Source organism: Cavia porcellus, unplaced genomic scaffold (assembly GCF_034190915.1).
Source record: "Cavia porcellus strain 051 isolate PalLab524CR breed Dunkin Hartley unplaced genomic scaffold, mCavPor4.1 scaffold_6, whole genome shotgun sequence".
NCBI lineage: Eukaryota > Metazoa > Chordata > Mammalia > Rodentia > Caviidae > Cavia > Cavia porcellus.
The window spans coordinates 7491097-7507498 of record NW_026947489.1 but is presented as its reverse complement, the minus strand read 5'-3'; the positions used below and the strand labels follow the sequence as shown (position 1 = coordinate 7507498).

Sequence of the window (16402 nt, the reverse complement as noted above, 5' to 3'; positions counted from 1 at the left end):
CCAGATGGAAGCCACTGTCCTGTAACCTAACTCTGAAACTTATATAGCATCATTTCTGCAGATTCTACTTATCAGAAAGGAGTCAGCAAGGCCAGCCTGCCCTCAATGGCAAAATGGCAGGAGATGGGGGTCACCGGGGACTGTTTCAGACACTGCCTGTCAAGGATAGCTATGTACTGATCTCTGACCACGTCATCAGAAATGAGCGCTCACAGTGCCCAGATTATGGTCTCCGCGTATTATTTCACAGGGTTCATTAGACGAACCGACTGGCCCTAGACCCGGAAAAAGAAATAGTTATGATGATCTTAGAGTACCTCAACAATAGCAGAAAGCAAAACTAAGACTCTTGGGGCCAGATGAATAGGACTCACCAACCGACCTACACAGTGTTGCATGGGCCAGAGAGGACACAGGAAAGAACCAGGAAGCACGACACACACAACATGCTGAGACACACAAACGCATTTCAGTCCGAGAGTCCCTGGTGACAGCTTCTGAAACCCTCACTGGTTGTCTTTAGAGGTTGTTAGGGAAATTAATTAATATAAAATTTATTTAAAACTGATTTTTTAGGTGAAGTATACCCAGGTTAACCAAACACTTGATGAGAGAAAGTTTCTCTGCATGGAAGTCCAGCTAATCAAGAAAGAGGAGTTAGACTGATTAGTTAGTGGATCTAGACAATAATTGTCACTAATATCAACCAAAGTAAGAACCAGAAGTCATGTACATCCTGATGGAAAAACACCTATCTGTGATGTTTTCTCCCAGTCAAACTGAGTATGTAAATGCTTTAAACAATCATTATCTTTTTTGTAAAGACACCATTTTAGTGGACACAAAAGAGAGAGAAACATGCTAAACAATACCATGAGGATAAAATTAACAAAATCCAGACTACAGGAAACATCAGAATAAATGATGCAGATTCTTCCACAACAATATCAATGAAACAACCGTCAAAAAGGAAAAGAGACAGACAGATAGAGAACCCATAAATGAGAGCTGTAAGAGGCTCGGTTTAGATCTCCACCAGAACAGCACACGGTGACCTGGGGAATGCCAGTATGAAGACCTGATTGATAATTTTATTTGTGATAATGATATTGACTTTTTCACAAAGAGTTTCTGTATTTTAGAAATGCACATTTGAAATATTTGAAGAGGATATGATAGTGGAGAGGTAAGTTAAACACTACTGGCCATGAATGGGTAAATACTGGACAACTAGGAGCCACTGAAGGGGACACGGTGGGCACACTATTTTTTACTTTTGTATATGTTTGAAAAATTTTTATAAAAAATAAAATGATGCATCTAAACAATGTTGTATTTCAGCAGTGAGCATATTTCGTGGTTACATAACACTGTTTCTTATGTTCTTCTACCCAATTAAATTAGACAAGAGGAAGTAACAGAAAATAAGACAAAAAAACAGCAAAAATTATTCTAATTGTAGATGGTATGATACATGCCAGGAAAAGAAAAAAAAACAGGAAAAGAACTAAAAATTTAATTTGAAAAAAGTAAGAAAATTCATTAAGTCAATGCTCTCAAACTTAGTGACATAAAAATAGGTTTCTTTGTACATAGAAATGCAACAAGTTTGAAAAAATACAGAAAAATATTTACAAAAACAGTAAAAAGGGTATAATACTAAGGATGAAAAAAGAGAAGTGTGGGATTTCTGTGAATAAAGTTTATGGATGAAGTTAAACAAACTTGAACAAATGGAAAAATAAACCCTCGTCTGGCTGGGAAGATTCTATATTAGAAAGGTGACATTTCCCTCTAACTAGATAAATTTAATTCATGCTAAATAAAGATGTCAATGGGAAATTTTAGTGTGTAATTAAACGAGCTGATCTGACAGTTTCTAAGAAAAACAGATACGCAAAATTATCCACGGAAAATGTGAAAAGCAATGGTTTTGTCAAAGGCAAGAATAAGTTGCATCGGGTTATAAAACCCACCATAAATCCCCCGTAAATAAAGTAACCTGGGTGCGGAGCCTGAACAGACAGCCCCTATAAACCATTGAGAAACAAAACTAGACAAAGGCGGCAGAGAGGGCCTTGGAAATGCTCAAAACACAACTCTTTCTGTGTCTATACACCAAAACATAAACAAAACATTACACTTTCAAATAACATCAAAACATTTCCGGAAGAAGATTTTATGTAAAAACCAAATCTTAACAGTGTAAAGTTTATGCTAATATCAGAAGTTCAGCAACCTCAGAGAAAAAAAGACTGATACAATTAGGTTCACAGATTAAAGACTTGGTCCCTAGCTGATGGCACCACTGAGGAGTGGTGGAGCCTTGAGGGTGGAGGAAGTTGGTCACTGGGGGTATGGCCTGGAAGGAGAGTCTAGGATCCTGGTCCCTTCCTATGTCTCTCTTTGTGTCTAAGCCATAGTGAGGTGAGCAGCTCTACCCCATCACCTGCTCCCCCCATCATGATTTGCTGCCTTGCCATGGGCCCAGAGAGATGGGGCTGAATTACCATGGACTGATACTCCTGAGACCATAAATGTCTTTCTCCTTACAAGCTGATTATCTCAAGGTTTCTGCCATAGCAACACAGAGCTAACCCAAGATTCATATGGTCAAGATTCAAGAAGAGAAACACAGAGAATGTATAAACATGAAATAGTGTTTGGCTTCTCTTCTGATGAAAGATATGCACAAGAAGGTAACAATACGCACCTTTATACTCATCAGCCTAGGGCTAAAATCAGACAGCCTAACAGCACAGTGGTGGTGGCAATGGATCCTAGCTCTGTTAGATACAACCAGCCCCAGTGTTCCCTGGCCCCTCTTGGAAAGGCACTCTGACTATGTGTATCAAAGCTATCAGGTCACTGCTCTGCACCCCTGCTTCTGTAAAGAACCCGCAGTGGAACCCAAAGGCACATCTGCAAGGCTGCTCCTTGCTGTGCCGACTGGCATCCACCTAACAGCTGGTCACGCTGATTGCATCACACACTATCCCATGGATCTTGTGTTGCTACTTAAATAATCAGGCAGGTCTACTGCTAACTCCAAAACCTACCACAGAATGAAAGAGCAAACTGCACACTCAGGTAGCCAGTGCAGTATCAGTTTTAAGAAATGGGTCTTGCAGGCTGGTGCACGTTCAGGAAATGTCAGAAAGGATTCACAAGCAATTTAACAGGGGCAGCCACTGCAGCAAAGAACTCGAGTCTGGAATGAGAATTTCCATCATGTGCTAGCTAAGAAGGGTAAGCTCTGGGAGGATTTTTGGGAGGGAGGGATTTATCTGTACCTCTGTGCTCTTGGCTCAAACGATTTTTAGAAGTAGTTTCAAACCGCTACTAATGAATAAAAGTTCCTATTTTAAGACTTGTATAATTTCTATCCATGATGACTGCAAAGAATATTAGAGAAATAATTTTGTTTATAAAAAAAAGCCATTTTGCTTTCCACCGCCTCTCTTTGGAAACCTGATGCCCCCTCTGCTCCTCCTGGCAATAGCATGGAAGACCCTTGTCAGCTCCAGAGCCCTGGCCCCTCAGGTTGAAGAGGAGGAGGTGCAAGCTGTCTTTACCTAGCAGACCTGTCTGAGCACACCTGCCCCTGTTGCTCATTTTAACAGAAAACTATGTCTTGAACCCCCACCCACCATATGAGATCAACAAGGTAGCTTCATCTCATGGGGGACCCTGAGCAACCTTAGCCCCAAGTCCAGAAGTCGCAGGACTGGGGTCCCTATTCTTTATGTAGCACATGGCACAGGAAGCTGACACCTTCAAGGCCACTTAAGGTGAAGGGCCCTGATGTTTGAGGACAAACATCCTGTTGACACAAACCTAGAGGTGTGAGGGGGTGGCAGGATCAGAATACCTCCCATGAGCTTAGGACGTTAGACTGGGAGGAGCACAAAGTGGGGGAAACAGAATTCGAGCTATTTTTCTTTACTATGTTGTCCTAAAGCTGCCACTGTTAGGTTCCATAGGGGAACCCAGGTTAGACCACTATTGACATTTTGGTTTTAATAAGCAGGTGTCTAACTTTGTAGATTTTCGCATATACTTGTTGAGAAGCTGCAACTCCCTGACTCCCTTAGACTTAGGCTGTCACTTCACCTCATAGAAAGGGATCTCCTGAAGCTGCTGTCATCCCTCGGGACCTCAGGATTCCTCCCCAGGGTAAGGCAGCGAGTCCTATGTACAATGAGTCCTCTTACAAGGTGGCTTCCTCTGCAGCATGGAGCTTCCTGACCTTGGAGCATTGCCAGACACCAAGCATTTTCCCACAGACAGGGGCGGTGAGGGCTCTTCCTGCAGATGCCTTTCGTAAGAGCAGGCTGTGCCTCGGGCCTGAGGGGCCTGCAGCTCTGCTCTCCTCCAGTGAACATGGGGAACCTGATAGATGTGTTAGTGCTAAGTCAGGAGCTTCTTCCCCATGGCACAGTGCAAGATGCTCAGGATGTGCAGTGCAGGGGGAAGATTTGCGACTCCTGCTGGGGTTCCAATCCTGCTCTGCCATTCACCGCCTGGTGATCTCAAGCCAACAACTCATCCTGGCTGAGCCTCAGTCTCCCTATCTGTAGCAGCGCCAGCCTCTCACTGTTACTGCAGTGATTAATGAGTTAGTATAGTTAAAACACTTAAATCATTCCTACCTCAAACCATTTGATAGGTTTTACCTATCACTTTCATTACTGATGTTGGGGATTGAACCCAGGGCCTTACACATGCTAACCATGCATGTGCTCCACCACTGAGCTACACCACCCAGAGATCCTGACTACTGAAGACACACTGGGCAACGAGTGGCCACCGCAGTGAAGGGCTGATGTCAAGTACCCAGACCTAGGTCCAGTTCTCGGCCTTCACCTTCATCTGCTCTGGGACCACAGATATGTTACTCTAGCCACGCTGTGCTAGAGTTACAGCTTGGATCTAGAATGACCCCGAAGGTCACGTGTTCAGACGTGGACCATCTGGAAGGTCACTGGATCGCGAAGGCACTAACTTCATCAGTGGACAAATCCACTGACAGTTTCATAGTCTGATGGACACTTAGGACGTGGGGCCTAGTTGAGAGAACAGGACACGGGGAAGTGACCTCTGAGGACTATGTGGTGCCGGTCCCTTCCTCTCTGGCTTGGTGTCTGTCTGTCTGTCTGTCTTGCTCTCTTTCTCTTCCTGCCTGCCATGAGGCAAGCAGGCTTCCTCTCCACAGCCTTCTACCCTGATGTTTCTACCTCACCGCGGGCCTCTAATCAAAAGCCAGCAGACTGTGCACGGAAACCTTTGAAACCATGAGCTAAAATAAATTTTTCTTTTCAGTGGTTTTTCTCAGGTATTTCATCAAAGTGTGGCGTTAACTAACAGTTTCTACCCATAAAATGGATGGAAAGAACCTCCTCCTCCAGTGTGGATGACCAGGTCACGAGATCTAGACACACAGTAGGAAGTCCAGGGCTCAGCACACCCTAAGCCCAGATAAAGGGTCAGACAGAAAGGCTGTCACTTTAACTGCTGCTGTTGTTCTTATCGTAAACAAGCGATCTGAAGTGACGCAGGAGCTGAGGTCACAGGCTCTCCCTCACTGACACCCCAGGAAAACTTCCCTCCACGGTGACTGCTCAGACCGGGTGAAGTGGGAAGCCTCTCCTCTCCCACAGTCTCACGGGCTTCTCCTCCTTCTTCAGATGTTCACACTCGGCACTCTGCAGCTGCAGGAAGGCACCATGCCCAGCAGCTAGACGAGTGCCGCAGTGCCCACCGCCAGCTCACTCCCTTGATACTCGTTCTCAACACTGCTCCTGCCCTCACGGAGAGGCAGATACTGGATTCTCTAGTCAACCTTGCAATTCAGAGACTGCCATGTGACACAGCTTTGGCCCAGAACAGGAAAGAAGGAGTGTGTTGAAGAGACCTCCAAGTGTCTAAAGACCTAGACTCATGAGGTCTCCTACAGACTACTAGACCCGGGGCCATTTAGTCAGAGGGAATGAGGTTGAAGTCCGTTGGCCACTGGTCTTTTCCATGGAATCCATGCAGAAGCCCACCAATTAGGAATAACGTGTGGAGCTCGCCTGGTTTAAGAGCTTTGTGTGCCCAGGAACCAATATATCTCTTGCAAGCCTTCTCTGGATGTCGCTCTTAGGTCCCCTCCAAGGGATATGTCCTAAGTCACCCACAGTCCTGCCATTCCCAAGGGTTAGAATTCTCTCATCTAGATACAATCTAACAATCAAGCTGACTCTACCATAAGCAATGCTGTGCAGTGACCACTCAGGTCACCTGGGGAAGAGGTTAGCGCAGTTAACAGCAGGTCAAATTCCCATGTAAACAATGCATTTACTCTATCTACAGAAAAGCTTCACTTTCTTAATCTAAATCAGAAGGCAACACAGCTGGCTTGGACCTTTGCTCTTTTTTCTTCTTCCTACGTAGAACAAGAAGCAACGGATGGAGCTACCCAGACACATGTGACAGTGACGTGACAAGCCTGGGAAAGAGGCCAAGTGAAGCAAAATGGTGGTCCTGACATCACAAAGCCACTCTCCACTTCGCCACGTCAGGCATGGACTACCCTGCGTATGCTAATGTTAGGCGGCTATTTTGACACTTGTACCCAAAAGCAGAACTTGCTAATCAAGGTGTTTAACTCAGATATGGCTTTTTTTACTCTAGAGGTTTTCATAATCCTTACAGTGACCTCTTCCTGTTGCTGAATAGGATTTTGGTCAATGGAGTCTTCAGTGAATATAAATTCTCTAAAGTAAAGGGAAGGCCTCCATATTTCAGAGCAATCAAAGGATTTCTCTTCTACAGGAACAACTCTGAATTGGTCTCAGGCTGCCAATCTTGTTTTCATCTGGTTTGGAACAGTCTGAGTTGGTCCAGAGAAACAGATCTCCTAGGATGTCAGGAGGACAAGCCAGTGGCACATTAGAGACCGGCACAGTTTTCAGATTCCTCTCTACCTTCTCTCTGGCAGATAAGAAATTGGTTTAGGAGGCAAAAAGAGTTTCTGTCCAAATCACACCTGCCCTAGATAGTTTGAAGTAGCTCTTTCTAAACAATGTCATGATTCTATGACAGGTGAGCTTCTTAGGTTCACGAGACCTTGTCTCACTGCAGAAGTGGGACTGGAACAAATCACCCTGGCTCTGGACCTCCATGAAGAAAAGGTGCTGCTTAGGAGATGCTGCTCCTGTCAATCAGGGACCCAACCAAATCCAGTGCGGGCAACACAGGAGGAGGTGTCTCTTCCTGCCAATCATTAGGTCCTGGAAAATCACAGCTAGTCGGTTGGTGTGAAATCCTCATAATCTGATGTTTGAATCAGTGAAAGTACACCTCAAACCCACATGTGAACTGCTGAGTAAAACTCACTTGAGCCTATTTGGATTGTCAAAATGGAATCAAGGATTTTTTGAGTTATAAATATTGGTTCTGCAACTATTTCTAAGATGACAATATGTAATGTATCAACTAGAGATTTCTTAGTGTTAATTTGTTTTGAATTCTGTAGTCTTACCTTTTTTTCTATTTTGTTTTTTTCTTTCTTTCTTTAAATAAAAAAAATCGGTTCTGAGAATTCAAAGACAGTTTTTACTTGATTTGAGCAACACTGAACCAGTTATACCAGTAAACATTGGTTTGAACCAGTTATTTCATTGTAAACCAGGTAGAACTGGTTCAGCCAGGGTTAAAACTAGTCCCTTACAAGAGAACTTTGAAGTTATAGCTTCCCTGGCTTGAGTTTTTTACTAGAAAAGAGAAGCAGAGTGAGAAAGGTTTAGAGTCATTTATTGTTGAAGGCTGATTTACTTTGTTCTCATAAATATTCATAAGAATCAATTATCAGCTTATTGAAAGAATTAATAAAATTTACATTGTTTATTACAACATATTAGCAGGGGCAGAAAGCATCCTCCTGGCACAGAGAAAGAGCTCACACAAAGAGCCTCGTTAGCTGTGATGCTGGATCACTGACCGCAACCCAGGGCCTCTGCAGGACCACAAGAAGACAGCTCCATGACCAGCCTAGCAGGTGACCTCCACACCCCCAAAAGTGACACAGAACAGATCAGTCCATTTTATGCAGTATTAACCACCTCACATAAAACGGGAGGATAAAGAGGAAGTAAAAAGTCTTAATAAAAAAAAAAAAGCCTGAATTTAGATGTCTTTACATTCACCCTGATCAAAAGCATTTGATCATAATTAGCTACTTATACAGACGCATTTCAGTCTGTCAATTCGGCCATCAGTGTTATCTGTGAACCAATTAGAACAAAGCAGGCAAATAGGCTGGACCTTCCCTCCCACTCAGTGGGCTTATGCCCACTTAGAAAAAACACATGCTCAAGCACTTTGCTGCACAGGGTCTGTGGGAGAAAAAAAGTCACTAATAAAATCACCATTTGTCTTGACATGCAATGTAACTGCCCCCTAAAATAGAAAATTCAGTCACTTACCAGCCACAAAACTTGGAAATGATGCTACCTTCTTTGTCTGCTGGGAAATAGGAAAAAATGAAACACCAGTTGCAACAGTGGCCTGTGAAAACTAGGCTAAGGTGCAGACTGACATGGGTAAAGCCTAGACCCCTGATTGGCTGGTGTTCCCAAGAACATATAACCAGCAGGTCTCATACAGACAACGAGATACTTAGGACGGGCACAAAACCCCACCAGCTAAACCTAAGTTACCTTCCAGTTAGCTAGTCATGGCCGAGAGACCATCTTTCCAATGGCCCCCGGGATGAGAACGTCATGGGCTTGTCTAAAGCCACAGCTACTTCATCAAAGCCAGGCCATGTCATCTAAAACATGTTACAGGAATCTGGTTACCCCCCCCCTCCTATTTTGGAGGTAAGAGTACATGGGCCCACCTTTATTTTAATAATCTCCATCACAGCACTGTTAACTGTTTGTTAAAACCATGTTGTTGGTTTAAAGCAGTAGTTCTCACCCAGGATGGGTTTTGTTCCAAAGGGGACATTTGTCAATGTCTGGAGACATTTTTGGTTGTCATAACTCAGGGCTGACTCACATAGGCAGAGGGCAAGAATAAAAATAAACACAGAATGCACAGGCTAACTCTCCAAACAATTACCGAGCCCTAAATGTTAATGGTACCATTGTTGACAAATTCAGGTTACAGTATGGTTACTGAACAGTGGTGCGGAGAAATCTGCTATCAAATCAGGGAGCGCTGATAGCCTCTCCCTCACCTGTGCGCTCTGAGCCGCACACCACAAACACTCCACAGTGTGCTTGTGAACCACAAGGACAGGCCCTTTCCTCCCTGCGCTCCTCCACAGCAATACCCAAGTCCACTTGCCCTGGACTCCATCTGCCCAGGTACTGGGTGGGATAAGAGCTTTGTGGAGCTGACCATGAAGGGGCAGGCAACCTCATCAAGAGGACCCTGGCCTAGAACTTGCATCCTTGGAAGAAATTACCTCTGGGATGTTGTTATTGTCCATGGGTCCATTGAGATCAGAACGCTGCTGCTTCCTCGGCTGCTCCAAGCCATTGCAAACCTGGAAACCAAGAAGTAAAATACTGTGTTTTTATGTATCACAGAACTGATCCAGGCACAAAAACTGCACATTTGACATGATTCAGTTTATAAAACACATGTGTGCAAAGGTGTGTGTGTCTGTGTATGTGCATGTGTATATGTTTTATCAAGTTGTTATGTGAATGTCATATTTTTATACTTCCCAGAAGGTTTTTTAAACTCATTTTAAAACTTGATTATTTGTTATTATGTTTAGTTATAACAAAGTGCACAGCATAAAATTCACCACTTGAACCATTTTCAAGGGCACAGTCGAATGGCATAACAAGTGTTCACACTGTTGCGTGCCCATCATAACCCCCCTGTTTAAAGCTGAGACTCTGTACCCATTAGACAGCAATTCCACACTTCTCTCTTTATGTGGCCCCAGCAACCAGCACTCTACCCCTGGCTCTATGAATTTGACTACTCTGCGTCCCTGGGATAATAGCATCACACAGTATTTATCCTTTAGGGATGGGCCTCTTCCATTCTGCATAATGTCTCCAAGTTTCACCTCTCTTATAACATGTGTCAGAAGTCCCTCCCTTCCTGAAGCCTCAGTGATCTTGCACCCCATGTGTGCACCCACTTTGCTTACCCTGCCATCCACCGGTGGACACCTCCTGGATATTGTGACACAGACTGCTACGAACACTAGTGTGAAATTTACTTTTTATTTCGTATTTTTTAATTTTTGAGATGTTTCTTTTGGATACCTACTCACAAGTGGGACCACCAAATCATGTGGTAATTGTGTTTTTACGTTTTTGAGGATTCTCCATGCAGCAACCATTCTTAAGGTTCAAATCATATTTTTAAATACCCAAAATGTTTGGATGCGAATAAATGCAAATTATTCAAACTACTATTACCATGTCTTCTCTTTTAAAAAAGATGAACTATAATTTTCTTTACTTCAAATAACAAAATCTAAGGCCTGGGTATATTTTCTCTGCAATTCCTTATACTACCTGGAGGACAGAAGCAAGATTCATACCACTGTCTCAACACCAGGGCTTTCTGGAAATACACTATCAAGAAGTCACACTACAGTGACAACAACAGTGACACTATGATATTAAGTTGCATGTACACAGTCCGTTAGGGTTCATGAGAGCCTTTCCCATTGGAGATGGCTATTTCCACTCTTGCTTTCAAGGTGAAAAAACTGAGTCTTCAAGCCCCAAGTTGGCTTCTCATAGTGCTTCAGGACACAGCAAGATGCACCCTGTCCCAGACTGTCACTGTCAAGCACCTTGATGGAATCCCATCCCTCTCATGGTTTAGAGAAAAAATACAGAACCTGGGGCTACCTTTCTAACACTGATGGGAAGAAACATGGCACGTGCTGGGCAGGCGGGAGGACTCCTGAAAGGTCCCCTCCATGACCACAGATGCCACTGGGTTTCAGAGGGAGTGAGGCAGAAGAAAGTGGCCTGGGGCAGAAGAAGGGGAATTGGGGGTGGCCTTCAGAGGCCGGCCTTCCTGGACAGGAAGGACATCAGGGACACAACTGACCCAATCAGGCCAGATACTGGTTGCTCCCTGCCCGCTGTGTCCCTCTGCTCGGAGCCTGGATGAGTCCATCTCCTGTTGCTGACAGTGCATGATCACAGACTGGGAAGTTGTAAGGACAACATGTTTATTTCGGGTTGAAGATCTGGAGATACAGAGTCTGCATGGAACCATGGCCTTCTCACTGGAAGAGTTTTAAGACAATACAGGGAATCACAGAGAGCAGATCTGTGTGTCTCTTTGGTTGCTCTGCTCTTCTAAAGTGACTGGTATTCTTTCACGGGGGCTCCACCCTGGTGACTTTATCTATCATTACTTCCTGAGGGCTCCACCTCTGAACACCATGGTTACAGTAAGTTTCCAACCTCAGAATACCACACAGTGAGGATTAAATTCCAACACGGGACAGCCAGCCCAGACTGCACCGGGGAGCCATGACCTTGCCCTGCTGACCCAGTACCTCCTAAGGCTGGCTTGTCTGGGGCTTCTGTACAATCCCAGGCCTTTCAAGGCTCCCATTCCAGGAGGAGAACTCACTGTTCTTAGTGGGAGGGCTGTGGTATAAATTGAGGCTCCACGACAATGGACGCCATGATGGCCAGGCCAAATGGACAGAGCCCTTTCCTTCAGGGATGAACCTGGCCTGAGGACCACTCTCTGCAAGGGTCTGAATAGAGCCAAGTCCCCCCACCCAAAGTGCACCAGGTCAAAGCTCTCAAGGATGCCACCAGGCAGCCTCACCTCAAGGGCAAGTTCACACCTCTTTAATCAGAAGTCTTACTGCGGACACGGCCCAGACATCTCCATGTCATGCTCTCGTGCCATTTCCCGGCGCACTCAGAGCGTATCAGCTTTTACCCTCTCATCTGGAACTTCTCAACCAACAGAGCAAGCCACCCCCAGAGACTTCACTGCCTGAAGTCCTGCTCTGCCTTCCTGGGAGCACTATTCATTCCCAAGAAAACTCCCAAAGAAATTCACTAACCAACCAGTGAAAGCAAGTTAATGACACCCATTCCACAAATGTTACAGCCGGGGATGGGATTTATTTTAGGGAGAGGCCCACAGACTTTGCCCCAGATATGGCAACAGGAGGCTGCGTTCCTGGTGGGGTTAGGGCCAGTCGAGTGATTGCGTCTTGGTTCAATTTCAGAACAGGCTCCGGGCTCACTCAGGGGTCACCAGCTGGATGTCAGCACCTCCACACTCACCCCCTCAACTCCTTAGTGTAGCACTACAGTACAGGGTGTCTGTGGGGGACACGAGGTCTCAGTATCTCCTTGACTGCCTCCATAGTGGGCTCTGCTTATCACCATGACAACCGCATCTCCTGATAAACAGCGGGATGGATTTGGAGAGCGGCTGGAGGGTGAGATTGTGAGGTTTCTCCTTGGGAGAACCCATCTGGTGCTCTGATTTTCATCTTGGGGGATGGGGAGGGAGGCCAGCAGCATGGGACTCATCCTCTGAAAGTCACACAGATCGAGGCCCAGTGGGCGGGGGACTCCCAGGATCTCAAAGATGGGAGTTGAAGACGTTATTTAAATACTCGTGTGCCTTTCCCCAGGTACAGTCATACCTCAAAATTAGATGCTGGCCAGCGTCCTGCACCTCAGGAGGTACCTATTTGGGGTGTGGCCGAGGCCAGAAGCCTAAATCTGTCTCAGCCAGAGAGCGCCGTGGATAAATAAGCGAAATAAATACACTCTTGAGGAAGGAACCTCCACTGTGGAGCTCTCAGGACAGAAAATTGATGTGCAGCATGGCATGGACTGGTTATAACAAGCTGGGACCTGGAGACAGCTGCTGGGGCACAGATAAATGCCTTTAATAAAAGATACTAATGTGAATAAATCGTTCTACTAAATACCTCGACTCCAGTCAGTGCAAACTAATGCTTAGGGTTTTTAATGTGTCAATTCTGATTTTTCTATCTGATTAAACTAAAAACACAGCAGTATCACCTACACTGCATCGGATGAACTAGCAGCAAACCAGTGCACCCACTCAGCTCGCACCATCTGTAAGAAAAGCAGAATGTTTCTGAGAGTTCTCCTGAGCGACAAGCATGTTAGAAGCTCGAGTTGGGGACAGAGAAGAGCTCAGAGCCAGGCAAGCCAGAGTCTCCCCCACTGGACTGCAACACATCCTGCTTAAACAGAAAGTCCCATGGCAGGCTAGTGGCTTGGTTCTGTGACAGCCTTCTCCACGAATCACTTCATGTTCTGTTTTCAACAGAATTGGTCATCCCTACCGTTATGGTTTATGTCTCAGGGACCCCCAAAAGCCTCACAGGTTCATGGCTGATTGAATTCTGGGGCATGACACTCAGCAGTAGATCAGCTCACAGGTGAACTTATAGCTAAGAATGATTTGAGGAGTGAAGCCTGGCTGGAGGAGGTAGGTCATTGGGGGCATGGATTGGGGGCACGGACTGGAATGGTGTATGTATCTCCTCCTTTCCTGACCTCTCTGTCCACTTCCTGGTGCCATGCCACAAGCTATTTCTCTCCTGCCATGCCACCTTCCTGTCTTGGAATCAACTGACTGTGGCCTGGAACCTCCACAAACTGTGAGAAAAGATAAAATTCTCCTCTTCCAGTTTTGAGTATTGTGTCTCAGCAACAAGAAAGTAACTAAGATACCTATTCATCTGATACCTCAACAAAGATTTCTTCCTTCCTCCAACTCGGGAGGGCATGCTGGGATCTGCTGCCCAATGACAGTGGGGACAAATCAAGAGCACAAGCCACCGGTGTCATGTTGAAGGTCCAACTCAGAAGTCCTTGAATCTGTCTCTTGACACATACACGACTCACAAAGAAACTACAATATTGTTCTTTCTCTTCCATCCCTCGTATAATTCAGGTCACTCTTGTGATGTTTATCTTGAGAAAAATTAGAGCTTGAGTAAAGTATTTATTCTTATAATGGTTACTCCCATGGGGGGGTGCTTATCATTTCAAAAAAGAGCTTTGGCTTTAAAATATTATGACAGGACAAAGTAGGGACACCAGCTGGGCAGCCAGTCTGTCCTCTGAAGTCTCTAAGCAGATCTGCGAACAAGATGGGGAGGGAAGGAGAGCCTCCTCCTGTACCCGCATATCAGGTCTTTCATAGGACGCACTTACACTGAAGATAATTCTACCTGAAATACAAGCTTCAGATCCATAGCACAAATGCTGTGCTTTTAATGTCATTGTCTACATCTTGTCTTCTTTTCCTTCTTCCTTTTTCCTTCCTCCTCTTCCACTGCTTCCTCCTTCTCCCTTCTTCTTTCTCCTTCTCGTCCTTCCTCTGTTTTATTTAATTTTTTGTAGTGCTGATGACCAACCCTGGGTCTTACACACGCTAGATAAACACTCCACCTCTGAGGCTCACCCGAGATGCTTCTTCACTATTTTTTAGGTGTACAGCTGAGGAGCATTAGACAGATGTGTAATGTCTGCAACTGTCACCACATGCAGCTGTAGAAATCCTTTAGTTTTAGTCCTATAAAGCCACAGCCACACCCATCCGAGATCTTCCTCTAACAGGCATTTCATACTGCGATTTGCTAGACTTGGCAGCTTTCAGGGGAACTGACAGGTGCCAACTGCACTTGGGTGGGGCTTTGTTTTCTGTGCCTGTCTGGGGAAACTGTCCCTCCACTACTGACCACCAGGCCACCTGGACATGCTTTCTACTTTACCTTTGACTGTCTTCTCTCATAACCTCAGGAAGGACAGACGGTGGATGGCCCAGCACAATGGAGCAGAATCCCACCCATTTTTCTAAATGCATCTCTGCATTTTGACCTTTCACCAAACATCTTCCTGAGGTCACCTGTCACAGATGAGTGCTTCTTGTACATCCTGCATGGCCTATTCTTGAAAACAGAGAGTTGCCTGCAACAGGACCCTGAGCCAGTACAAGGACAGAATTTAGTGTTCCTCCCGCCTTAAACCCTCCACGGGTATAAACAATTACACGAATGAGCCAAAGCTACCCTTACAAGATCAGTCAACTCCTCAAGGTGTCAGGGTTATTAATTTTTTTTTTCTTTTCAGACCAATCAGTTTCCTCATGTACTGTTTACAGGAATGGAATTGTAAAAACAAAGTATATATTGAATGATTATATGACCCAACCATTCCAGCCCAACCTACACACCCAAATAAGCTGAAAACAAATGTCTACACAAAAGCTGGGACGTATATGCTCTCAGCACTACTGGTCACATTAGCCAAAAGTAAATAGAACCCAAATATCTAGCTCAGGCACCTCCTAGGCAGGAGTTTTAGGAGGTGATTAAACCATGAGGGTGCCATAACTAATTCACTGTGGGGAGGTGGGGGGTGGTTGGAAGAGATGAGCCATTGGGGGTGACCTGGCAGCATGTGTCTCCCTCTCAGGTCCTCTCTCTACTTTGTGACCACCATGAGGTGAGCTTTCAGCACCCCTTCCTGCCTGGAGACAGCCACCTCCGCGGTACAAATGTGTTTTATCCCAACAGTGTGATAATGTGATGAAGTTGATGGATCGGCGGAGGAGCACAATGCAGGATACTCATGCCGTGAAATAGGATTCAGCCCTCCTTGAAAGGAATAAAGTACTGGCATGTGCTACAACACGGATCAACCTGGAAGCATTATGTTAAGCAGTGAAGCCAGACACAAAACGTTATATATTATATGAGTTCACTTATACTAAATATCCAGAAAATATTTTCCATGTTCTCTCTGCAAATCCACACACAGAGAATATAGATCTGTCACTGCCAGTAGGCTGAGGGGAGGGAAGAAAGAGGAAAGACTGACTAACTGATAAATTGTCTCTTCTGGGGAAGATGAAAATGTACCAGATACAGATGGTGGTGGTGGCTGTACCACACTGTACTAAATGCTACTGAATTGCTCGCTGTAAGATAGTCATCATGTCAAGTTTTATGTTATGTGTGTATTACTACAATTTTAAGGGATCTGTGAGTACAGTCCCCAGAGTGCTGCAGAATAAAGGAATTGCATATTTGGTTCTGATAAATTCTCAAATAAGAAATAGCCCCAGCCCTTTGAAATGGTTGTTCGGTGGCCAGCACGGCTACTGTTCCTGCTTCTGCTCATTGCTGAAAACACCCACAATCCTTCCAGCCTGCTGATCAGATGGTTAGAAACCCCACATGCTGTTTCAGGATAGGATCCCCTGGGGCTGAGAAGCAATCACTTGGCTTTTACAGGCAGCAAGAGCCGGCATCCTCCTGAGGGCCTGACCCGGACCATCTCCTGGATTCCTTGGCTGCCCCACGCTTAGCCTTGATCCCTGTACACACTCAGAGGAAGCCTGCTTG

The 16402-nt window shown here is 45.2% G+C and overlaps 1 protein-coding gene across 5 annotated transcripts in view; it reads right to left on the bottom strand.

The window, feature by feature from the left end:
- The window catches only part of Apba2 (amyloid beta precursor protein binding family A member 2), a 234022-nt gene that overhangs the window by 33473 nt on the left and 184147 nt on the right, over positions 1-16402 (bottom strand). For 3 of the 5 annotated variants that reach the window (XM_063249880.1, XM_063249883.1, XM_063249881.1), the window contains 2 exons: positions 9458-9538; positions 8469-8508 (listed from right to left, as the gene is read on the bottom strand). In XM_063249880.1, coding sequence (XP_063105950.1) covers positions 8469-8508; positions 9458-9538 — 121 coding nt within the window. The remainder of the gene's footprint in view (positions 1-8468; positions 8509-9457; positions 9539-16402) is intronic. The other 2 variants (XM_063249882.1, XM_063249884.1) reach the window with 1 other exon arrangement.